The sequence below is a fragment of the Lissotriton helveticus genome, chromosome 7 (assembly GCF_964261635.1).
Source record: "Lissotriton helveticus chromosome 7, aLisHel1.1, whole genome shotgun sequence".
Lineage (NCBI taxonomy): Eukaryota > Metazoa > Chordata > Amphibia > Caudata > Salamandridae > Lissotriton > Lissotriton helveticus.
This window is the reverse complement of record NC_136068.1, coordinates 85,311,067-85,337,780: the sequence shown is the minus strand read 5'-3', so window position 1 is coordinate 85,337,780 and position 26,714 is coordinate 85,311,067. Positions and strand designations below refer to the sequence as shown.

Here is a 26,714-nt window from a genome sequence, read left to right as displayed (position 1 = left end):
AATCCATCACCGTTCTTTAGCCCACTCGGCCACCCCAGTTCAGACATGGCCATATGCAAATCAGTCTGACCCTGTGCCTCATGGGAACAGTCCAGCTTTTGGTCCAGAACAGGCGGTAATTGGGTAGGGGTTATTATCATTTTCAGCCAGCCCAAAAGTAAAGCCTCATTTAAAGGTCCATCAACCCTCCTTTTGTTTTAGTATCATCCTGGCTGGGAGCTATCTAGTGCCTCAAATGTGCATGTCATTGTGAGGTAGGGAAGCAAAGGCACAGTTTGTTATCACTTCACAGGCTCCTACGAGAAACTATGATTTCAAGGTGAGGGCCACTGAGCTATCTTCATAAAATACAAATCTGTGACCTGCTTGTTGCACAATGTGGTGTGCAACAGGCACATTTACCCACACGAGTGTCTTTATCTGTCTTCTTTGCTGCAGACTTTGAAAAATAAATAAATGTGTAAGTTGACTGTCAGACTTTGCCATTTCAGACTCCATTTCTCCTCTTTCCGCTGCCACACCTTGACCCCCAATTTACAAGTTCAAGGAGTATTTTTTTCTCCATTTCCCACACCGCGGACGTCGTAAACTTGAACATGTATTTCCTGCTGGTCCGGTTGTGGGCTTGAATTTTTCACCCCCTCCGGTTGCGCCGGAACTCACCTGGGTGTCAGGTACAGACCTCGCATGGCCCCGCCCGTTTCGCCCCATCCCTCCCGCTGCCAAGTTCAACTCACAGCCTGGCGTCTGGGGCAGGCATTCTCCCACGGATACAGGCGCTAGAAGCTTTATTCTTCACGAGGCACATTAACCCACCGACGACTTAACGATCAGGATCCCTGGGAGCGCGAGGCTCCCTCTGCAGCAGGCACGTTACCCTGCTCTGCTGGACCCACACATCTCTCCTCCTCTCGCGTGAGGCACGCCCTCCGTCGGCTCCCGGCCAGGCTCAGAGTGTCACTTCCCATAAACCACCAGACTCGCCCTTTGCTGGAAGAGGGCTGAGCTGCTGCTGTGCACACAAGCCAGGATAGGTCCCTTCATTTCCTGGAAATAATTGCTGACCATTGGCTGAGGAGTGAGCGTTCCGGACGCAGGGGGACCAAGGGCCCTCCGGGGCCCCACACCTGGCAGTGGCAGTATGTGACTTGGCCACTCGGCGGGCACGATCTTGGAGGCAGCGGAGGGTGACACCCGAGTCCCTGGTTATGGCACGGAGCAGCTCCCGCGGGCCCTGGGCCCTCGCCTTGGGCCTTCTGTTCGGAATCACCTTGGGCGCAGAAGCCGCACCAGGACAGGTGAGGTACCTGTGCTTACCTATGTAGATACGTAAGCAGGCGTGACGCGCACCTGCGTAAATACACAGGGATGTTGGAACAGGAGCGCGGATGTTTACTAACGGATGTCGGGAGAGAGCTGCCTATATGGAGACGACACAGTGTGCAATGTTTGCATAGCCAGAGTCCTAAAGGCGTGTCGATTACATAGATGTATTCTGAATATTGTAAATGGCGAGAAACGCGTGTAGTCTTGCTGATGTACGCAAACAGAGTGGTCCTCACGCACATGCGGACGCTCACACGCACACACAGATAGTTGGTCAACACGGCAAACTTTTCGCGTGCCTGTACGAGTGTATGCTTATACAACCATAACCTGTGTGTACGTACACACGGGTGTGTTCGCCGAGTTTGAGAATCAATTTCAAGTGTTCGTCTGTGTGTGCACTGAAACCAGAAATTTTATGCATGTAGGGATGATTTCCAGTGTGCGCGTGGGTTGACTGACTTTAGCAAACCTAAATAATATCAGTATTCTGAGTGTTGAGGGTGCCCGTTCCCTGAACTTTAGTCTTTTCCTTGAGTACTCATTTGCCCATGCACTGACCCTAGAAACATCTTCCGTCTGTACGCAAGTGTGTGAGCAGAATTTAGGATTTGGTTTTATGTTCCATAAGTCATATTCTGTTTCATGCTCGTACAATGCTCGTGAAAATATAAAAAATTGAAATATGTTCCGCATGTATACAAGTGTACATGCCCTAACTAAAGAAACCGGTTCCACGTGGGCATGAGAATGGACCTTGAATTTGAAAACTATTTCACGCCCACGTAAGTTTCATTTTCATTGGTATAGAAATGCATGTTTTGTTTACTTAAACCAGGAAGAAGTCTCGGATCATCTTTCATCCCAAAAGAAGCTGGAGATGGATGATGAATAAACAATTTAAAAAAAGATGAGATTAAAAAATATAAAAGTACAAATGTGTGCCCTTCAACCATCATGGCACAGATCCACCAGCCTACTGGACAAAACACACACAGCAATAGGGGAGCATTCAAAAGGTAATCAAAGACATTCAGTCCATTGATTCCTGGAAACTGGTTAGTATTCCAAACTCTTTTGTTCTTGCATCTTCCACAATAAATGTCCAGCCCAGCCAACGTGTTTCAACCTTAAAACAGGACTTCATCAGGGTTCCCAATTCTCATTGTTTTAGTAAGGACCTCAACATCGCGGTATTATTTGCTTTCCATTTCTTAAATATTCTAGACCTCTTGTTGATGAAACTGTGTAAAGTGGCAGAAATTGTTAATTCCAGAAGCTGGTGCAGGTTCCTAAAACAAAATGGTTCTAAATAACACCTGGTATAACAACAGGACTACAATTCTTAAGTAATGGAAAGTAAATAAATAATATTGTTAACCCCTTCCATGCTCATGACGAGCTGAGCTCGTCATGAGTTGCGCCGCTCGCATGCTCATGACGAGCTCAGCTCGTCATGTAACGCGGTTTGTTCAAAAAAGCCGCACAGCGCGAAAATCGCGGCCGCACGCATGCAGTTAATGTGTGTTATTGATTGTGTGGGGTTTCTTGGGCAGTGGAACCTCAGGGATGGAAGCACTTTGATTGTGGATTATAGGGAATCAGCTACTGGCGTGGCAGATTTTACCTATAACTACCTTAGTTGTTAGGGTTTTACTGGACAAAACACGCCTGCAAATACAGAACAGGATTTACAAATTGGGCATCAAAAAAAAAAATTCCTACTTTTCAAACAGATTTACCACAGTCAAATGTCCTTCGAAGGAACTATGCAAGCTTTTATAAGAAATTTGTAATCAAGACTACACAGCGACATCAGTTCTTCAAATTCAGACTATCTGCAAACCACGCAGTTTCAATAACCCCATAATGCTGTTCATTGCAGAAAAGCACACTAACTCTGTCCTTCACTAAGGTTAGGAGTGGGCGGAATTTGCGTAGTGGCGCTACGCAAAGCTCCGCAAAATGGTAAGAAATCTATGTGAGCACGCATAAGTTCCACGAACATGCGGAATTGCTTGTTCCGCCTGTTTGCAATGCTTTTTTCCTGTTCGCGAACGCTGTTGGCTTGCTCGGGGAGAAATATCTTGCGAACATGCATTTTAGAAGCGCGAACAAGCAAAAAATCACGCGGAGAAGCGGATCGCAGAGTTTTTGGCAATTCCGTGTTCTCTGCGGAATGCAAAATTCCACAAATTCCACAAGCGGAACGGAATTTACAGCCCAGGCCTAAGGTACAATCTCATGTAATTCCATGAGCTACTGAGATGGAGATGAAGTCTGCTAGCTGGCGCACCTTCAGACCCCTGCCCCCCTCCCTAGTTAAAACCCTACTATAAACTTCAGCAGCAATCCCAGCGCTGAATATTATGAAGTCCCTAATCACAGACCTGCTTTCTTCAGAACTCAAAGGATCATACATACAAACCCTTCTTCAGAAGCTTTTCTTGGACCTAACAGACCTCAGCAACTACAGACCTATTTCCCATGGACCATTCTTTGGAACACTGATAGAAGGGCCATCTTCTTATGCAAAGAAATGTCACCTGTGTGGCAGGGGGAGATGAATATTTGTTGCTTTTAATCTTAGCATTGAAGACTGAGCCAATTTGTATGTTTGATTTGCTGGTTATTAATATAAAGTCAGAGAGTCGTCATGTCATTTAGAGTGGCGATTCTAAATATAATTGTGTGTCATCTGCGTGTAGGTGCGGTTTGATGTTTCAGTTTTCCAGCAAGTGAGGTTAAAAAGGAATGGTGATACTATGGATCCTTACGGAACCCTGTAAGAAGCTGTTTGTATTTTAGATTTACTGGCTCCTAACTTTACTAGTTTGGAGTAGCCAATCAGAAAAAATATGAACCAATTGAGTGCTTCCTCTTTTATTCCCATTCTGTTTTCTCATGTATTCAAGAAAATGTCATAATCGACTGTGTCAAATGCAGCCAACCCTCTTAGTAGAATTAATATTTATCTCTATTGCAGTGGCATAGCAAGGGGGGGGTCTGCCTTGGGCGGCACGAGTTTTGGGGGTGGTGGCCTACCCCCAGCTCTTACCTGCCGTCCTGGGGCGGCAATCATCCTGCCCCGCTCTACAGTGTGGCCGTCGTAGGGTGGCAATCGGAGGAATCACCAGCACTCCCTCCACCCGCTCTTCAATCCGGTCACCGCGTAGCGGAAAATGCAGGGACCACCCCGGACGGTCTAAAGTCTTGCTACGCTACTGCTCTATTGTCGAGTATTTGCATAATATCATCCTAGTCTTTTACTGTTGCTGTTTCTGTACTATGCCAGGTTTTAAATCCTGATTGTGCAGATGAAAGAAGGGAGTTATCATAAATATATTTGATTAGTTTGCCTAACTATGGTAAGTTGGTGATTGGTTTGTAGTCAGTCGTCAAGGGGTTCTGAATCGCCATTGGCATTTTAGGATTGGTGAGATTATGTCAAATCTTGAGCAGGTATTTAGGAGTGGCACGATGCACACCTGGTTATCGGTGTACTCAAAGTTATAATTTTTTTCAGGTTTGCGTCCAGACTGGATCCGTGCCTCACCTCAGCGCACGTTTATGAAATTCATCACACATATGTTGCGTAAAGACGCTCCATTTCCAATGCACAGCCAAAAAGACTATTTCCAAAACTCTTTTTACTTGAATCCATATTTATTCAGTGTAATCACTGCTTCAACCAATTCTTTTCTTTTTGATTCACGATAAAACTGATGAAAGTCCCAATTTTTTCAAATGACACAATTAAGCCCGTCCGGGCCTTTTACTGCATCACATGGGTGCGTATAATTCACGATGGCAACTCAGAATTAAATAATATCCCAATGCATTTCGGGCCTTCTTTGTGCCCTTCCTCAGGGAAAACTGTCAAATTAAAATAACAAACCTCTGTTAATTCATATCTAGACCTATGCTATTCTGGCAACAATACATACTATAAATAAACCGTGTATCCATACATTTAATTGTGAAAATGACCAAAATCCTACAAACTCATAACTGTTATGACCCCTTATACACCCTTACATCTCCCCAACAACCTTTACTGATGTAACAACCTGTGAGAGCTTTGTGCAACGCAGTGACCTCCTCTACATCCATCCTCGATTTCATACCTGCCAATTTAGACTGCGTTACAAAACGAAGTCCTGACCACCCAACGGGCTGATTCTCCTACAGTTAATAAACCTAACCTATGTGTTCCTCCTGGTGTTAAACATCCCAAACCATGACTTTATGTCCCAGTCATTTATACTGTCTGCTGCGCTCAAAAACAATCCTTGTACCTGCTCCTCCTTCGTCATTGCTTTTAACGATTCCAACGACTCCTTTCATTCTGACCGTGAGGCCGTACGAATGCTCAAATAACTTGCTCCTACCCATACTCACTATTTAAACTCTTCCTGTGACGTAACTACCACAAATCACCTGGTCCTCATTGCCTACAACCCGCCTTCTTGACGGACTACATATCCCATCCATCCCTACGTGTCTCTTCTAATTAGCACTACTCACCCCACGTAACCTAATCCTCGCTCCTACCTGCTTCTAAATCCATTCAATTTAAATTGCCCCAAACCTGTATGAACCCATTCACCCGTACATCTACTCCCCGCTCCCCTCCACTTACTACCTTGAAAAAAATATATGTATAAAAAATATATGTATGAAAAAAATATGACATCTCTACAACATAAACTGACCAATACAATCTTGTGTTCATTGTGTCTCAGTATACCCATGTCCATTAACTAAAGCTGTACAAAAGGGAGTGGTGATGGACGGAGTATCTGAACCAATCAAAAACTCACACCCAGTCAACAGATCTGGGTTTAATTCATCACCGTACTTTAGCCCACTCTGCCACCCCAGTTCAGACATGGCCATATGTAAATCAGTCTGACCCTGTGCCTCATGGGAACAGTCCAGCCCGAACTGCCAAGCCATGCCTTCCCTGGACCGGAATCAAGCTTCCTAGGACCAGTTTCTGGCATTTCAGCCGTCTTCAGCCAGGCTTGCTTGAATCCAGTGGCAAAGTGAGCAAGGGACTCAACGTCTGAGCTTCCCGGTGATGGAGTAAACCCTGATCTTTTGACTGGGTGTGAGTGTTTGATTGATTCAGATGCTCCGTCCATCACCACCCCCTTTTGTACCGCATTAACTAAAGCTAACATACATATCACTACCATGCTGAGCTGAAATCTTTCTCTTTATAATTGCATTAAGGGTGCAGCATCTTATGTTGCTAATAGAGGACCCTTTACAACTCCACACGGACACGTAGTTACAGCCGGTGGTACTGCATCCTTTCCTTGCTTCGTGGAATATCTTTTAGTACTTATACGACTGTTGGGATATTTTTTAACCTAAAAAAATAAAATAACTAACATTAGCATTTGCAACGTCAATAGCTTCAAGTTTATTAATGCAAGACCTATTGCATTGCAAATGCTTGTTTATCTTGAAAAAACAATCTGCAGAAAGTTGTAAAGACCTGCTTGAAATTGGATGCATGTTTTCCTATCGAGGTCTTTCCGTGGATCTCCCATGTGAATTGTCTCTGGAAAAGGCTGAAGGAGATGTGGTAGATGGAATATGCAAGAGTGTTCTTTAATCCCTTCCACGCTGGTGACCGAACCGCTCCATCACGCCCCTCGGGTGGGCTGTGCTGGTGACGGAGCGGTTCCGTCACGGCCCGCTCGCCGCACCTGCACGGCGCTGATTTCAAGCCTGCGCGGTCCGTTCTATTGAGCGGGCGGCGCTGTGACGGAACCGCTCCGTCACAAGCACAGCCCACCCGAGGGGCGTGACGGAGCGGTTCCGTCACCAGCTTCGGAGCGCCACGCGGCCCCCCAACGCCCCTTAGCGCTGTGGCGGAATTGCCGCCGCAGCGAAAGGGTTAAAAACAAAGAAGGCACATTCCCTTTTACACACTCAACTAACTGTACGTATTTTCAGAATGGAAAAACAATTATAAATCCTAATGTTGTGTAGAAATTTTTTTTAAGGGCTTCAGTACCTATCCATTAAGGTGTTCCTACAGAAAAAAATTAAGAGGTATGACTGAAAGAGCAGTGAAAATAGATCGAATCACGATTGATCCAGTATCGGTTTGAAAAATCCACAATCTACTGTGGTGAGACATTTCTTAGAGGTTGTATTGTCACGTTGTTTGGGACACAACAGGCGTACTTTCAGAGATGCAAATAAACCAAGTAGAAAAGGGTAAGACTGAATAAAGTGTGAAAAAGATAACTTTATTGTTACATAATTAAAAGCATACACTCTGTATTAAAATCAGCAGGCTAGTAGCCTGTGATGGGACGATTTTCAATGTAAAACTATGTATGTGTGCATTACATTAGTTTACAGTAATGCAATATTAATGTGCATGCTTCACGGATATTATACAGCACATGCAGAGTGAATAAGTGATGCAAAGTTCGATTTAAATTCCTGTACATGAATCACTCAAATAAATAGTGTGCCCATCGGATATGCATGCAGAATGATTGCAAATAAATACAGACTAGAGGCAGATCATTTAACTCCTCCCCCACAATATGAACACAACACACAATGTCAGGACTGGACTGTTAGCAGGGAAAATATGTAAACACTGAATATGAAGGAGGGCTACTGCAACATGCTCATGTAGCTGTTATTTGACTAGGCATGTCACCTTCATTTGCAACTGTTGCTTCATCTAAGTACACGCTAGATGTGTCCACATTTCAGTATGGCAAAGGTTTTATTTATTCTGAAGTGACAAATGGATACAGGTTCACGAAACGGTGGAGGTTATCAATCAATCAATCAATCATGGGGGGAACATCCTTTACAACGAAACTTTAACAACGCGGTACCATTACAACGCAGGTTTTACAACGAAAGTCGTTACAACGACTTTCGCTGGAGGGCGCTGTAGGATAGGGAATAGTTTAATTTACTATCCAACACCTTCCCTACTATCCACGGGGACTGGAGTTGGAATAGTAAATTAAACTATTCACCATCCAGCGCCCCCCAACACAAGTCGTTGTAACGACTTGCGTTGTAATACCTGCGTTGTAACGGTACGTGTGGTAATACCACGCGTTGTACCATCATACATCCAATCATGGTCTTGTTGAGCGCGACTACTCACCCGAAAGGGTCTCAAGGCGCTGGGGGGGGGGGGGTTTGGGTTGCAGGTTCCAGTCCATCAAGGAGGAGGTCTATCGAAGAGCAAGGTTTTGAGGTTTCTTGTGAAGATGGGTAGTGATATCATGATGTGGTTAGCAGAACATATCATAGTTAAAGACATTATGCATGTTATAGATTGAAAATAAGTAGGTACAATATGAAGACATGTGGAACCCTCTTCTAAGTGGGTGAGAAGAGAGAAGTTCTGGGGCACACACACACACACACACACACACACACACACACACCCACACACACACACACACCTGACATTGCTGACTCACATATGATTATAGCTCACCTGCAGAAAGTGCTGTATTATATATCAGTATTTTTCAAACTTCAGAACTACATTACAAAGCATCTGCACACAGTGGCAGCCTACAAATCATAAGCGTGCACATACCTTTATGTGTTCCGGAGTGGCGTGCTTCAACACCCCATCAGGGGTAACAAGTGCTATATGAATGCAAACCTTTCTTCCCCTTTTATGCCTCCGCTATCCTTATCACTCCAAATAACTGACTAATATCCACCACTGAGATTACTTTCATATTTCACCATACTAATTCACCACTAATCCTTTATGGGCTTCCGGAGCCTTTTTTCCTCCTCTATCCTTCTGCTATCGTTCCAAATCCAAATAACTGACTCACCTATCCGCCACTTCAAATGTACTTACATATTTCACTATACTAATTCAACACTAATCCTCAATGGGTCCCGGAGAAGTGTGCTACTCGCCGAAAAAAAGCGCTTTGACGCCTCGTCAGGGGTAGTAAGCGCTATATAAATGCAATTACAATATAAAATACAATACTTTACAAATACACACTGCGGTGACCTGCCGATGCTTGCGGCATACTGCTGGCTCGGCAATAATTCACAGGTCTATTAATAGAACTGCCCAGTGTTTAGAGAGAATGGAAAGGACAGGGAGGACAGCTTTAGTTCAACGTAAACAGCTTGTCTTGAAATGTAAATGCGACCAAGGGGACTGCAAACATATGGGATGGGTGGGGAAAAAACAATTGCGGTCTAAGGCACATTCTCTCGGATGGATGTTTTCTGCACGGACCATCTTCATTGGGGAGAGTGCAGAGGCGGTAAGGTTTATAGTAAGAAGAGGAAAACATACACGGACCGTAAAAAAGACAAGCACACACTGGTGCTGTCAACCTCAAACTCGAGGGCACACTGCACTCAGATTATTAGGAGCAGCACCGAAGGCACATACATGAATCCGAGGTCTGTCGCCACTGCCACAGATTACTAAAGCACTGCAGATTAGTGCTACAGAGATCATTTACAAGCCCTGCCTACAATGCAGCATAAAATACACTACTCACTGAACCAGCGTCAGGACAGAGCACTTAACTCCTTGAGTGCTCATGACGAGGTCAGCTCGTCATGAGCTACGGCGCTCCGGTGCTCATGACGAGCTGAGCTCGTCATCACCGCACCCGTTACATGGAACCCTCGCATGCTGGGCTGTTTCCCCTACTGTGCTTAGCGTTCCATTGGAACGGGTGTGGTCATGACGAACTCAGCTCGTCATGAGCACCGGAGCGCCGTAGCTTATGACGAGCTGACCTCGTCATGAGCACCGGGGCGCTGTACGCGCCCCCGCCCCCCAGCACAGCGGGGGAAACAGCCCCGCACGGAAGGGGTTAAGGGGCCCGCGGTGCTGCTTTGTTCCCTAAATAAGGAGAAGTGCTACCCAATAGTGAAACAGCAGTAAGAAAAACCAGCAGTAGCATAATAAGAAAATTAATCCTTTAATGAGGAACAAATGCAGTACCATAGGCTGTTACTAGGTGTCCCGGGACAACTAGTAACATCCTGTGGTACTGCACCCTTTCCTTAAAAATTAATATATGCATTCCATTACCCAATGGCTTTAGCTCTCAAAAGCTCAAACTCGTTCCTAAAGCCACTGGGTAATAGAATTTAAATATTATTCAAGAAAATGGTTCAGTAACACAGGTTGTTACTAGGTGTCCCAGGGACATCTAGTAACAACCTGTGGTCCTGCACCATTTCCTTAAGACCTGATATTTAAATTCCACTACCCAGTGGCTTTATGAAGAAGCACAAGCATGTCTTCCTTCTGATTAAATGGATTTTGTTTCTTATCCTAAAAGCTACAAAAGCCTACAAAACGCTGACTAATGCTTGCAGTCTTTCCTAAAGCCAATGGGCACTGGAATTTAAATATTAAGGCCTAAGGGAAGGGTGCAGTACAACAGGCTGTTACTAAGTGCCTCAGGAACACCTAGTAACCACCTGTAGTACTGCACCCTTTCCTTAAGACCTAATATGGGCATTCTATTGCCCAGTGGTTTTTATGAAGAAGCACAAGCAAATCCTCCTTCATTCATTAAGTTTACATTTTTTCATATCCCAAAGGCAAATGCTCGAGCAGCTCGTTGCTAAAGCCACTGGGTAATGGAAATCCTAAATCAGGTCTTAAGGAAAGGGTGCAGAACCACAGGTTGTTACTAAGTGTCCCTAGGATACCTTGTAACAGCCTGTGGTACTACACCCTTTCTTTAAACCCTAATATTTAAATCCCATTACCCAGTGGCTTTAGGAAAGAGTGCAAGCATTTTTGAGCATTTTGATTTTAGGCTTTTGTAGTCTTTGCAGTATGCCGAACTTTAACTTTATATGTTTAAAGTTAAAGTGTCCAATGCCGTCAATGTTAGAAACGCAAAAAAGTAGATAACAAAGACAGGCTGCCACCATTTTGAAAGGTATTGCCGACATTAATGTAAAGGTGGTGGCCGCCTTTGTTGTGTGATTATGAACTTTTATAGTATGGAGGCATTGCGTGCTTTAAAGTGCATGACAAGCAGCGATAAAGTCTGTCGGCATGGCAAGTAAATAAGTAGATAAAGCATCTTTATCGCCATGACAAGTAAATAAGTAGATAAAGGGGCAGGCAATATGAGCAAATCATTTAAGAAAATAGTGCTCACAGACTAGATAACGCAGACCGTGCAACAACACAAGTAAAAGGTCCAGTCCTCATGGGAGGTTGCAAAAGCAGCAAAGGTGGTACTAAGGACGGCCTACTAAGCCTATTCACGAATCAAAAGCAACCATATAGAATGAACAGTAAAAGGAACCAATTGAAAAGATGGGTGGGAAATGGGCAGAGCTTCAAATACATACCGGAATACTGCATGTCTCAAAGAGACCGCGCAAGCGCTGCCTAGGCAAGACCTAAAAATTGCACCATTGGTCCTGGTGAGAAGATAGGAGACTGTAAAGCAGAAAAAGGACTTGATGGAGAAATGAAAGAAGTTCAGAGAAGATAATAGGATTTTGATATGCCTATGTAGATCAAAGCGAAGAATTGACTCCTCCTCCATTCACATATATCTTTGACTGTTTTTCAAGAAACTGATAGTAGCTATCAACACTCGCTTAGCGGGAGATGATCTCTAACACTTTATTATCCCCATCAGCCACATGTATATATTTCTGTACATAGCACGTATGCACTTTCTGCACTTATAGTAACTTTCACTGCGCCGTCACCGCCCTTTTTTTAGAAGCAGCTTGACACTTTGCCATGGAAGTCAAGGTCTACACTTACCCCCCATAAGGACCACTTTTTGTTAAAAACTTTAAAGTTGAGGCAGGAATTAAAACTGAATGTGTAGACAGACGAATAGCTAAGAGGGAATTTGAGAGCTAAGACAATCTCTTTGGAGGAGTTAGACTCAGCGTGAACAGAGAGAGGAAGAGTTTAGAGTGGATTTGGGAAGTCTGTAGGACTTTGATGCAGAAGATTCGTAGAAGCTACAGGAAGCGAAATAGAATTTTTGGAACATCTGGCGATCTTGGAGGACAAAAGTTAGTTGAAACCCCACACCACACAGGGCAATGGACATCTTACTTAATGTTAAAGAAAGCCACAGAAATACACTGAAAAAACACTTGTTAAAGTGATGTTATATTTAGAAATTGTAATAATAGCTTGCTTTACATTACTAAAAAAAAATGAAAAAATCACACAAAAACCTGAAAGTTAAAGGGACGTTACAGTTAAGTGAAAATGTATAATAAAACATAATGTTTTAAACTAACAAAACCACTGTATTTACCAGTTATAGTTATCTCAAGTGACTAAAACTCGTTCCCTAAAATAACAAAAATTTGCCCTCTCACCATGCACTGCATCTACCCTTGCATATTACATCACCAATGCATGTTCAATGACGTCATTGATAACATCCATAATGACATCAGAAATTACATCATTGATAACACGGTGCATGGCCAGGACGCAAGTAAGAGTTACTTGAGGTCACAAGTTATAGTTCTTCGAGATAACTATAACTGGTAAATTTCAGTGGTTTTGTTGGTTTAAAATGTTAAGTTTTAACTGAAATTGTCCCCTAACTATAACGTCCATGTAACCTTTGTGTTTTTTTGCAGTGAATGGATGATATATGTACCACTCAGAGGCTAAATGGGTGTTAGAAATTAGGGTGATGGCTTTTACGGCAGTATAACTGGTGAAAAGGACTTGATGGACAAATGCGAGTTGCTACTGCTTGAGAAAAGGGCTGTATGCAAGTATGATGAAATGCAAAATCCAAAAAGCAGTATGTGAAACAGTCAGAACTACAGAGAGAAAACTGAGTTGGTAGTTAATTGAGTAGCATAACTCGAGGACATTATGAGCCAGGATGAAAAGAGTATAGGAGAAAAGAGGGTTTTGTGGACCAGAATGAGGAAATACATGAATGAAAAAAAGCTTTATGGACTAGAGTAAAGAGCCCAGATGAGATACATGGACTTTAGGAACTACTATTTGGAGCCTTGCGAAGTTGTGGAAGCTGAAAAAGGAAGTACTGACCAAGTTGATTATCTGAGTGAGTGGTGAGTGGTGGAGTGCTTGTGAGAAAATTCTAGAGTTGGCAACAATGATAAGATGCTCTGAGCTACCCATAGCCTCTCTGTGAACTTTGAGCCAACAGCATTGCCCACAAATCAAATGCATAACCAGATTTTAATAGGCGGTTAAATATTAAATAGAACAGACCTGACTTCGGTATGCCTCCTTGCAGAGTCTTTCTGGATCCACTGAAAGATCTTTCAGAGTTTGCAACTGGTTCTACAATCTTTTAGAGGAACGCAAGTGCGAATCAGGGTAGAATCTGCCTCTCTCTCTCTCTTTGGCCGCCTCAGATCGATGTTCTTCACATACGGTCACGGCCTGTAACAAAAAAATGGGATATAAACTCTTATAATAAATCTTACTGCATTTTTTGAAAGATGTGATACTTGAGTATGTAGTTTGAATTCTAACCAGGATTTGAGTCTTCTCTCTGTTTTGCAAGATGTTGTGTATTCTTAGATTCACTTGACACTCCTTCCCCTATGCGTGAAAGAAGACAAATCAGATCCACGCACCAAAAGCTCTCCTAAAGTCCTCAAAAACTAAATAAAAAAAGACAGTGACCCATTTCATGTTATATCTCTTCAGGGCTCCTGAGTTACATGCCTCAACACCTCACTCAGGGCTAGACACTTAGGGGCAGATTTATGAAGGCCTTGCGCCGCCGGTGCGTCACTTTTTCCCATGTTAAAAATGACGCACCGGCGGCGCAAGGCCTTCATAAATCTGCCCCTTAATTCATGCCATCCTCTTCAGAGTTAACATACCAAAGACATACATAGAGATTTTATACAGGACATGCTCTTATGAATCATATAAGACTGTACAGGATGTTATGATATTTTACCCTAGATGATGCTTTTAATACAAACACTTATATCAGACAAAATGTATGTCTAGCATGCGGCTTATATGGTTATATAACATAAGCATGTTTGTAACAAAGAACATCTTTTACTTTCATTTTATTCGTAATTTTATTTGTAATTTTCATTTGTAATTTTATCTGTAACTTCATTTCATTTCATGTCATCTTGTTGTTTCTTCATTTTCATTATTGTTCTCGTTTTGGAAAACACACTAAAATTATTTGACATATCCAAGCATAACCTCCGAATAACTACCGTAGAGAGGTTGATGTCTAACTCTGCCAAACACTCTTGGAAGTGAACCAAACACAGTTTGCTAGAGGCTAATGCGAATAAATAGTAAGCCAGCCACAATGTAGTCATTCTAAAATTACCAGAATAGGTAATATGCAGAGTTCCCAACTTAAAACAAGCATTTACAATGCAATGGTTTTGCCTTTGTTAAAGTTAGAGCTATTGGCATTGCTCTTGACATTTTTATTTATGTTTTTTTTTTAACATAAATAAATGGCATTGTCATTTACAATGCCAATAGCTTAATCTCTCGCAAATGCCACACACAAACACCCACAGAGAGCCCCCCCACACACACAGAGCCCCCCCCCTACACACACAGCCACACAGAGCCCCCCACACACACAGCCACACAGAGCCCCCCCCACACAGAGCCCCCCCACCCACACAGAGCCCCCCTGTCCTGTCCCAGTAGCAGTCCCAGGTGGTGTCCCGTGTAGACGTACCCTTCCCGGAATCTGGTCCCCATACCTGAGCATTCCCATGTCTGAAGTTCTTCCCGAACCCTGATCTAGGTAAATATGATAGATAGGGATTAACCATATGTTTTCAATGTTTTCAGGTGTACGTGCCTAACCAATATTTGCTTCCTCCTAGGAAATGTCATTATGTTTTCCTGCATATTATAACTTTTGAGAATCCATCAGTGCCGGGGTATGGGACCCAGGCTAAAGTCGGCCTGTGGAGGACTATGATGCAATCTTGCTTGCCCCAAAGATAAGGCTGTTTCATGCTAAGTACAAACCGGCGGAAGCGCTCTCCCATTTTCCCATTCCCTTGATAAAGAAAATACCCTAGGTGGTCGAGGGCACACCCACTGCATTGCAAATGTAAATAAATCCAAGTAACGCCTTCATTGAGGGGTGAAGGTAAACTTGCATTCATTCACAATGTGCGCCTTATTGCACACACATAAATGAGCTATATAGACATCAGTGCATAGCTGTGCATGCAGTGAACTATACCTTGGAGCACAAATGTACTAGCAGTGAGACGAGCTATGCATTAGTGCTCCTGACATCGTGCACGGCGAGTTGTGCACGCACTAGTGAATTGGGAGATGAGACCTTTGAACCGGGCAGCAGCACCATGACAGGAATGCGAACTAGACAAAGCCGATGGCCCGGGCGCCTCGGGTCATTTGCAAAATCAGCAGCTTCTCCATGCAAAACAAAGGAGACCGAGCCACCGCATGCAAAAACGCACGATTCTTTCTCATTTTAGCCAGAGTTAGTACCGTAAAACTGGACATTTTTGAGCCATGCCAAAACAAACCTACATCTGTCCCACGCCGTTTCAAAGTATAAACCGGATCACAACCACGACCAGCATTTTTATATGAAACCATCTGTGCAGTTTTGCTAGAGTTGAGAATTAAAGTTTTGCTAAGGAAAGTCTGCAGTCAAATATAACAACTTCCGGGGACTCGAGTCTCCCGGCCCAGCTGTGTATCACCGCATTTACCTATCCGCATTTCGCTAAGGACATTCGCGTATTTATCTTTCTCCAGAGAAAACAAAAACAGGTGACGAGCGTGACCCTACCTCTTCCGAACCCCGAGCAGACATCTCCCGCCGGCGCCTCCGACCTGCTGAGGGGAGAGGAGCTGAGATCCGGCGGGGGTCGGGCCAGTCAGCGCCACGGGCCGCTTCTTCCGCTCCGGGCAAACAAGGGAGTGGATGGGGGCTGGGCAGGAGGGGGAGACCGCCACCCTCGTGAATGAGGCCGGGGGCGCCGTTCCTTTCTCCCGGCAGTGAACGCACGGAGCTGGGAGGAGCCAGAGGTACCGACTGTGATGAGGGCGCCGCAACTCCCGCGAGGGCAGCGCCAGCTCTCGCCCCCCGCCGTGCAGAGCCGGCACACGTGCACCCTTTTGTCACTCGTGTCCTGCGTGTTTTTATTAATGAATTATCACCATTTCTCAAGGCTTGTTAGTCATAAAGACTCTGTGAATATATCAAGATTTCATTGATTCACACTGCTGTGCACACCGAGGAAGTCCCGCAAAATCTGGTTTATGAAAATGGGAAATCCACTTTAGCATTTCAGAGAACGAAAGGCATAAAGTGACCCTCGCAGAGACTGATTTTCATGTGAAATCGAGTCTTACAATCATCCGCCTTCCAGACCCTAAAAAGGTGAAACTCTGCCTGTATTGCAAAGTCTGCGAGAAATGGTGCTCATACCAGGCATTCGGCTCAGAAAGATTCCTCCATAATTTCAATTGAACGAAGGGCAACTCTGAAGTGGCAGTTTCAGATAATCAAGGTATACTCTTAAACAAGTCAGGTCCCGGGCCGCGCTGTGATTGGCTGACGTCACGGGGGTGTCCCGGCCGGCAGCCAATCACAGCGCGGCCCGGGAATGACGTCACGGGGGTGTCCCGGGCCGGCAGCCAATGGCAGCGCGGCCCGGGACAAAGGGGCGGGGCTTAAAAAAAGCACCAGAAACGCCCCCGAATCGCGTTTTCGAGAGAAAGCGCGATTGACAGCCTCTGCCTCCCAATGGCTAGCCTCCATTTATGGAGCTAGCCAATGATAGGCAGAGGCGGGTCATCACCCCAGATAGAAATCAAGAGGTTTTGCTAGCGCATGCGTACTTCGTACGCATGGCTAAGGCAAAACCTAACAAGCATTTGCAATGCAATAGGTTTTGCATTTACGAGAGATTGAACTATTGGCATTGTAAATGATAGTGCCTTTTATTTATGTGTTCATTTTTATAACATAAATAAAAGACATAGGGCCCGATGTAGGATAGGAAGCCAAATTGCTAAACTCTAACTCACTGACAGGGATGACTGGAGCAGGTTTTAGAAAGCGGCTAACCATATGCGTTATGGTTTTATCAGAAAGGTTATAGCTTGAATGAAAAAACACCTTACATTGCTGTCCCTGGCTGTATTTCAAGATGCACTGTTGTGCGTTGGCGGGCACTCTTAAATCACCTCGCAGAGGGAGAGCAGGCTGGCTGTGGAGGTGACGGGGGGGGGGTGGGGGCAAGGGGGCGGTGCCTTTGTTTGTCTTGTCACACCCTGTCACGGGTTGTTTGAAACAACACTGCGTGGAGGACCGGGAAGACAGAAAGAGCACACGCAGGGCAAGAGAAAATACAAAAACGTGACTAAGTTGGCATCCGAGGTCACAGGCTACGAACTCTATCTGTCATGATGAAAATACTGAGTCGCTTTTACATTCCCACACACACGGCATGTCTGCCTTCACACAAGGCACTGCCTCCCCTAGTTAAAGGCATGGGTAATTATGTTAAACGTGGCTCGTTATTTTAAAAAGGCGGCGAGGGCCTTTAAGCGCGCTGCATTAGTCCAGCAGCTGGCATTATTCTGCTGTGACCTCCGGCGACAGACCTGGCCGCCAGGACGTGTCTCTGGCAGACGGAGCCGTGAATCACCGGAAACCAGGGCTGCCTGGGGGCGGGCGGGTGACACGAAGCAGCTCTGGGGGCTCTTCCGCAGGGGGTGCGGGGGCACAGCAGGCATTACAGGTACTTAGTAGCCCCATCCTTTCACTCCGCGCGCATGTGCTTCCTGTCTCGGAGACACAGTGGAACATGTAAAACCATCGCCCACAGCGACAAACTCACTCAAAACAAGTAGGACAGCCCCAGCTTTCTTGCTGCAAGGTGCAGAGAGGCCGCTGTGTGGTCTGCACGGTCTTAAAGTGCAGCCTGGACCAACATGTTCATGTGTGTTCTACCACTGATGATCAGCACCTCTTCCAGCAGGTTTAGCTGCTGAGTTCACAGGAGCCTGAGAGGGAGCCCCGCCGCGCAGATCTTCGGGGGGATCCCACGTGTGACTTGCCGCGGGCGCCCTGGGAGATCACACACCGGATGCTCGGGTCAGGTGAGCGGAGCCACCACCCACGGACCTGGGAGGGGGGGAGGGGGTCAACCCTCCTGCACGGCTCCCTCGCCCCCGCGCCAGCACACACCGTGAAGGATCCCGGCTGATCCTCCGCGGAGAGGGATCCACGCGCCTGCAGAGCCAATCTACAGACCCACCTGCCTGCGGCTTCACGAGACGCACCTTGAAGGCGCACAGGAGGGGCCACAACTCATTTAAAAACACTTTCATACATTGAGCGGTGCGGAAAAACACAAAACACCCCCGGTACACAAACTAAAACCACAGGTTCTCCTAGATAATGAATGCAGATATATAAATACTGTTTTTGTTGTTGTTTTTTTTGGGGAGGGCGGGGGAGGGCGGGGGGGGGGGTGCCAGCCTACTATCTGCTTTACTTACAGCCATAGCGTGGTCGGAGCAGGGAGGCGCGCAGCTCCTCATGCTGCATCCTGTGTCTGCGCTGATGCTTCTGCCCAAACTTCAACAGCTGCTCCCGCAACCAGTGACCGAGCCGGGCTCTCCTCCGAGGTCCTCTCCGGGCCTCCGCCGAGCTCTGCCCCCGCCTGTTGCGCTCTGAGCTGCGCTGCTCCCGGAGCTCTGCTGAGCCTGCGGCGTGTATGAGTGCGCGTGTGAGCACCCTCCTCCTCTCAGCCAGCGACACACGGGCACATCCCATGGCGCCTCACTCACGGCCCCGTTATTCAGGTTAGCACAGCACAGCGACACCTGCTGGCAGTCGTGGGCACTGCAACTCGAGGGTGGACGGCCGCGCCTCCGGTGGGTCTGCCCTTGGCTGCGGGACGGGCTATTTATTTTTTTTTATTTATTTTATGCGTTTTTATATACCCGAAGGTGTTAGAGCGCTTCACAATAGGAACCGAAATGATACATAAGGAGAAAATTACAAGTGAGCATGTTACAAAAGCAAACGTTACTTTACACGAGGCAATAGTGACAATTGTGCATGTATCAGAGGCAAACAAAATACAAGAGGTAGCAAACGATACATTGCACGTGGAAAAGTGACCCGGGGGTTCTCGTCCAATGTCTGGGACAGACTGACTGTAAGAACTTTGGGTAATTCTGTAAAACAGCTGCACTCTATCTGCAAAGATATGAAGCCTATAACCCAAGAATGTAGAAACTCCGGGATGGGGACTGGCCTCGTTTTTGTGGGGAAATAATAAAAGACCTACTTGCAAGAGAAAAACAAGTCAGGTCCCGGGCCGCGCTGTGATTGACTGACGTCACGGGGGTGTCCCGGGCCGGCAGCCAATCACAGCGCGGCCCGGGAATGACGTCACGGGGGTGTCCCGGGCCGGCAGCCAATCGCAGCGCGGCCCGGGACAAAGGGGCGGGGCTTAAAAAAAGCACCAGAAACGCCCCCGAATCGCGTTTTCGAGAGAAAGCGCGATTGACAGCCTCTGCCTCCCAATGGCTAGCCTCCATTTATGGAGCTAGCCAATGATAGGCAGAGGCGGGTCATCACCCCAGATAGGAATCAAGAGGTTTTGCTAGCGCATGCGTACTTCGTACGCATGGCTAAGGCAAAACCTAAAAATCAATGGAAAGGAAGAATGTGAGCCTGAAAACCAAATACCTCATAAAACATTTGGCTGACACTCAACGGGCCCAGAGAGATGCCACTTTAGCATCCATGGCAGTAAACTCCGCAGCCAGCAGTTCAAGCCCCAGACTTCTACAAAACTTTGAAAAAGACAACACTGAAGGATGCGGAGAGTAAGTACAAACTTACAGAGGATACCCAGGACTCAATACCATTTATGACACCCACCCCCCATTCAACTGTGGGGATGAAGGACTGTGCTGCTTCAACCACATAGGACTCCACACACCCAAATTTAAACTAGCACTTTTTTTCCAGCATTATTATTTGGGAGGATGATAGCTGGAGAAATATGTGTCTCTGCTATCTGCTCTTCATTGAAGTAAAGAGCCAGCGCTGAGCGGACAGGTTCTAAACGAGCTCTGTTAGCGCAGCTTTGGAATGACTTTATCACATACCAACACTACTGCTGGCACATCATAGCAGTAAATAAGCCAAGCGCCGCTTGGAATGCATTTAGAATAGAGAAAAAGAGGCAAACACATTTTGTTTCCGACTACTCCTACAATTTAACAGTGAATAACCGGGTTTAGAATACGACATTCACATTGTGTGTGCTCCGAGAGTCGTACATAACATATAGACTTGTAGACACGGGTGACTGTGAATAAAGAGAATGCTTTACACTAAGAAATCTCAATGGCAGCAAATTGTGAGGCAGAAAAAGCAAGTGAGACGGGTCATCTGCCATGTCATCACCTCTTTACAGGGGTTCCTGGGGGACCAAGGCAAGTCAGGAGAGCACCTGCAAAGCGGGCACCTCCCTTGGTGCTGTAACTGTAATGGAAAAACAATTTTGTAGTGCCATACGTACCTACCTGCGCTTCATACACCATTTTTATCACTATAAAATAACAGGCTTACAAAAGATACCACATGACAGAGCTCAATCGTTGCTTTCCACAACGTAGTCAGCCCTTCCACTGTGCCCAACCATGCCTAGCCGCTTTAGTCCGGGTTTTTTCTTTGCATTCTGCGACTTGTAGTTTTATTTTATTAAGACATTGGGACTGCAGGTCCCAGAATGCAAAAAAAAAAACATGGACGGAAGTCATGCACAGACGTTAGAAAACTGTCAGCTGTCCCCGCAGTCTCATCACGCCACACTACCAAACGGCGTTTCACAAGAACAAATCCCACATGTGACGCACTATTGTTCCGGTGTCTAAACATTTCGACAGCACTGTAAATGTCCCCAAATTACACACACGTTTGATTCTGACTGGGCGTCTCCCGGTGCCCAACCAGACTTCGGAAGCACAGGTTTGTCGAAAGCCTCCCCTGCCCCTCCTCAGAGACGCTCCGCCACCGTGCCAAGGCAGCAGCGCGCGCGCTTCACTGTTTATAAATATTATGCAGCCGCGTGACCCGCGTCGACGCTCCGAGCCACAGCGATTTTATAGGGGGAAAGAGGTGATTTTTTCAACTGACGGAAACAGCGAGTTTGGTTTATTCAGAAAGGTAAATGTGTAAGGCATTCCTGAGGGTGGGGTATTTTATCGGAGTGAATGCAAAAGCTCTGCGTTTTCCGCGTGCTCGGTGTTACATCAAATCAGCAGACAGGAACCCACAACTGAGGGACTCCCTTCTGAGCTATGGGCAATACGTGTGCTGCGGAACATTCGACGTTCTACTCTGCCCCAAAATAATGCACCTGGCTTTTTTATTTTTACAAAAAAAGTGTTCTTAGACGTCCTAAGGAAACACTCAGAGCGCATACCAAAAGCGCTTGGAAAATTACACTGAAAAGCGGTCTGCGTGATGTACTCGTTGCCATTGCGGTCTGCAATGGCAACGAGTAAATCACGCAATATTTTTTGCTGCGACATTTTCGCTGCTCAGTGGTTCAACATGCCACCTGCTGCAAGTGCTGCAATAGTTGGCAGCCGAGGCTTGCTATGCCACAGTATGCTCCTCAAAACACTGCAACTGCTAACTCAAATGGAGGCCGACAATTAAGTGCGGTGCCTTCATCATATGAACGCTAATATACGTTAGCAATCAAGCGCACCACTGTCTGTTACATGCGTCAGGAGAAGCCAAAGCAATAGGAAACACTGCAAAGATATGAAGCCTATAACCCAAGAATGTAGAAACTTGCAAGAGAAAAACAAGTCAGGTCCCGGGCCGCGCTGTGATTGACTGACGTCACGGGGGTGTCCCGGGCCGGCAGCCAATCACAGCGCGGCCCGGGAATGACGTCACGGGGGTGTCCCGGGCCGGCAGCCAATCGCAGCGCGGCCCGGGACAAAGGGGCGGGGCTTAAAAAAAGCACCAGAAACGCCCCCGAATCGCGTTTTCGAGAGAAAGCGCGATTGACAGCCTCTGCCTCCCAATGGCTAGCCTCCATTTATGGAGCTAGCCAATGATAGGCAGAGGCGGGTCATCACCCCAGATAGGAATCAAGAGGTTTTGCTAGCGCATGCGTACTTCGTACGCATGGCTAAGGCAAAACCTAAAAATGAATTGTGGGTCCTATTTAAGTCAATTATACTAAAGGGTGAAAACACACATCGGAATTCCAGTACCACGTCTTATGCAAACGCCATTTTCCATCAGATTTCACACAGCGAAACCCTTGTGGCGGGAGAGAGTAGAACCCAATACAAACACAGCGCCAACTAACCACAGAGGACAAGCGGTCCACATCAAAAAGCCAGAATGGGAATCAACCAGAAAGACAACTGAAAAACTACGCTTTTCAAAAAAGACGAGCAGCGACACGCCACGCCATTCGCTCTCAACTTTAAAAACTCTTCCTCTTCCGTTCTTAGACGCCGAAGTGACCTCAGGAAGTGACATAACTTCCTTTAGCAAAAAAGAAACACTAGACCGTGTTACACAGTAAGGAAGTACTTCCGGTAGTCGTTCTCGACCGACAGTTCCTGACAGCCATTGGCCATTCATCCATCCTTGGCTTTTGTAATGGTGATTGTGATGAAAGATGGAGGACTTCGATTTAGACCACTTTGATTAGACTTGGAGCTCTGACAGAACAGAAGTCGCAAGAGCCATTTACTTCAGATGTGGTTCCAAAGGAGTAACAAAAGCCAGGTTGATATTGGCCTGGTGTTGCGACTCCTTTCAAACCACGCCTGTGGGAAGTACCCTCTGAACTCAACGGTGCATAGGCGGTTTTATACCAAGTGAAGATTTCACACAAAATTGTATTTGCAAACTGGTGCCTTTTATTGTATTTGGCAGTGAATGAGATATTCTGTGGTGCTAACACTTGATATTGTTTGCAAACTGGCTTTGTTTCTAAGGAAACATAACCGTTGTGGCTTCAATGATTAATGTTGTCTACCTGTAGAGGAAAAACCAAAGAGCAAGGTCTTCCTTCTTTCCTTTTTAAATAACATTCATTATTCCTATAGATGGAGCGGTGAATAAGGTTTGACATTTTGACTGCAAAGTTTGCAAACTATGCAATGACAACATTTTCTAAACATTACAGAAGTTTTCTTACAGGTGGGCAAACAAATCCCCCAAAAACTTCATGGGAACGACTTTTATTTGCAAAAATATGTGGATGAAATAGTTCTCGGCTAAAGGTATATTTTCACATATTTTTTTCTGCAAAACCCAGGTTAGTGGGTTTTTATTCTTGGACTTAACTATACCACAGTTATGAAGGTTGTCATGTTTGCAAAGCTTAAAAAAACTTTCCAAGGTTTTCCGGGTTAAAAACTTTTTAACTTTGCACACCATTAGCTCTTGACTACGGTAAAAGTGTTTGGTTGCCTTCTATTTGGTTGGCTACTTGGGGGCTGATAAGGATGTCGGTCAGAGTTTCCTCCATCCGACATTCCTGCGATTTCAAGACTGACTGACCTCATGTTGGCGTCGCAAAACCGCAATTACGATATGACCTCACCATGTGCGGTCGCAGGCTCCCATTTCCCTATGGAGCTTGTGAGGCGGTCAGAAACCTTCCACAGCACAAGCTTCCATTGAGAAATGGGAGTCACTCTAAATCCCTGTGCTGTGGGACAGGCACCTCACGGTGCCTGCCACACGGTGCAGGAATTTACAGGGAGGCACCATAGGTGCCCTCCCCAGCCCCCAACCGGACCCCGTGGTGAGAGGGGATCCTTGCTAGCGGCCCCCAAAGTAGCGTTCCAACAGGCTTTCCATGTCAGAAAGCCCAACATGGAAAGCCTGTTGCAAATCGACATCATAATCCCAATGGCGGAAACGCTGTCCACACGGGATAATGTATAGTTTCCGACTGCCCGACGGGCTTCATTTGCCCGTTGGAAGCCAACCAGAATAACCTGCGGGTTTGAATTCTGACCGCCGTAATCCTAATACAGCGGTCGTAATTCAAACCAAGGGTGTCGGTCGGAAAGCCTCCGACCTGGTGTTGGAGGCTTTTGGACCGACATCCTAATGAGGGTCTTCGTGTCCTGAGAACACTATGTTAGTATCCACTCCAGCCTTCTTCCTTCAAGAAAGCACCTCATGCAGCAGGGGCCCATTGCACGCGGTGGGACTGCTGCGTCAGCTGCACACGACTCGCTTGCTGGCTGTCAACTGAAGAAGTTGACCTGTACTGATTTTTCTTTTTAGCTGTGCAAGTCATTGTTACCAAACATTGTTGCCAAAGAGACACATGTTTTTGGTTCTGTGTACCTCAGTCACAAACGTTTCACAGTTGCAAATTGCACATGTTGTGCAAATAGTTCAACTTGGAGTCCCAAACCCATATTTATAGAATTGGGGTTTGAGAAATGTTTGACCCTCAATACCACTTTTCTTTCAGAAGCTATTTATTAAAATTTTGAAGTTATTCAATTTCGCAGGATGAAATAATGCTTCACTGATAGTTGCCTTTACATAATAGTCAGTTCAGTTCGTTCAGTTCAACTTTATTCGGATACAATAGTAGCCATAAAAGCACAGAATATAAATACATCACAATGATTGAAAATATAACATTTCCATGTATATATATCCAAAATAGCTAGTGCACGAATATAAATATGTCATAATGATTAAAAAAGGTAAAATTCCATGTACATATACCCTAAGTGGCTAGTGCAAGAACGATCATCATATTGATATATACAACTAATTGATTAAACCAGTTTACAGATTGCGTAAATATCATAATAGTCAAGTACATGTTTCTGTATGCATGTGTCGGGCAGTTACAGCTTGAATTATATTTCCAACAGTTCACACATTCCATATGCAAGCGTTTTGTCACTTACAAAATGTTTGAACAAAACTTAAACTAACTCCCCTACCCCAATCTTGGTTACCTCTGAAGAGTCACTCAACTGGTATATTTCATTATACAGTTAATGAATGCAAGCTTGGCAGCCGCTTGGGTGCCATCCTGGCTGCCATCTCACTGCCATGAAAGGCCCTCTTAAGTGTAGATCAACCGTAGAAATACCACTACCATTCCAGGTTGCTCCAACTCACTCTCTCCACTCCTTGCTCTTCTCGGTTTATTTAGTACATAACTTCAGTTCTGCCAGGTCTATCTCCTTTCGATCGATGCACACTCGCTGTAGCTATGATGGCCAGTGATTGACTCCCATTTATTACTACTTTCTAGGGTGGTCTGTCATCGTTCTCCTCATACCCAATCACTAATTCGTCCCAGGTTCATGCAATGGGTCCTTTTCGTAGTTCTCGCCTTTCTTCCCTTCGGAGAAATCTACCTTCCAACTCTGCCCACTGCACCTGAATACCACTTAAGGTGACACAAATTCAACCTGTGTAAGAATTGGCCACAGTAGTAAGTATAGAATCAGAGGTGGAGATATATAATAGTAGAGGTGTGATTGGAAATTGGACTGTGGTGAAGAGTGAAGTCAGCTTTGTGGGTATTGACCAGCATTCCCAATGCTCTTTCATACCCAAGCAGTGCATTTAGCCTTGATATTATGTCAGAATTATTTCTTTAGCACATTTTGCCATTAGTAGGTCCTTGCAAGGCTGTCCATGTTTGGGTGTCCTCCTAGACTGGAGTCTGCTGTTTTTCTGTGTCCTAAGTGGTTTACATGTGGTTCCCTTGATGTTTATATATGCTTGACCTTAACCTCTATGGTTGATGGTCAGGCCCACTGGAAAAATGCAACTTTTCTCCTGCATAAATACACATGTACTGCACTGGCCACTGAGCCAACACCTAATATCTTCTAATCTAGCATACTTTCCAGAATTTAGCAAAAATAAATTTTGTGCTTTAAAATTCCTGCACACAAGGTGCCACCCCTCGTCTGCAACAGCTAACTGGTTATCTCTCAGGTGGTGTTATATTTAAGCCTTTAAAGAAGTCAACCACTTACAAGAATTGTGCACATCCTCATTTTAAGGACTGAAGGAAAGGTTTTTGTCTGCAGCAGGAAACAAAAACCTCAAGTGTTTTAATTTCAGTACTTTTTCTTAATACAGAGTGGTTTGTTACTGACATGTTTTGTTTCACTTCACATAAGCTTTCTTATTTCAGACATTGTTCTCCCATACATCAGTCATTACAGTAGAGGCCAGTCACACTTTTCAAGATCCCAAACATGTTGTATCTCTACAACGAGTATAGGAGGCACACCTGTTATGACTAGACGTTTGTTTATGTAGGCTAGAACCACATTGTTTATGCAT

General features: G+C 45.4%; 1 protein-coding gene across 4 annotated transcripts in view; it reads left to right on the top strand.

The window, feature by feature from the left end:
• The first annotated feature begins 735 nt into the window (after nucleotides 1-735).
• LOC144768141 (tumor necrosis factor receptor superfamily member 3-like) overlaps nucleotides 736-26,714 on the top strand; it is a 149,818-nt gene continuing 123,839 nt past the window's right edge. For 3 of the 4 annotated variants that reach the window (XR_013598485.1, XR_013598484.1, XR_013598483.1), the window contains exon 1: nucleotides 960-1,298. Coding sequence is in view for 1 of the 4 variants with exons in the window: in XM_078651576.1 (XP_078507702.1) it covers nucleotides 1,209-1,298 (90 nt within the window). In the remaining 3 variants the exon portion in view is untranslated. Of the gene's footprint in view, nucleotides 1,299-26,714 lie in introns of all 4 variants that reach the window. The other variant, XM_078651576.1, reaches the window with a different exon arrangement.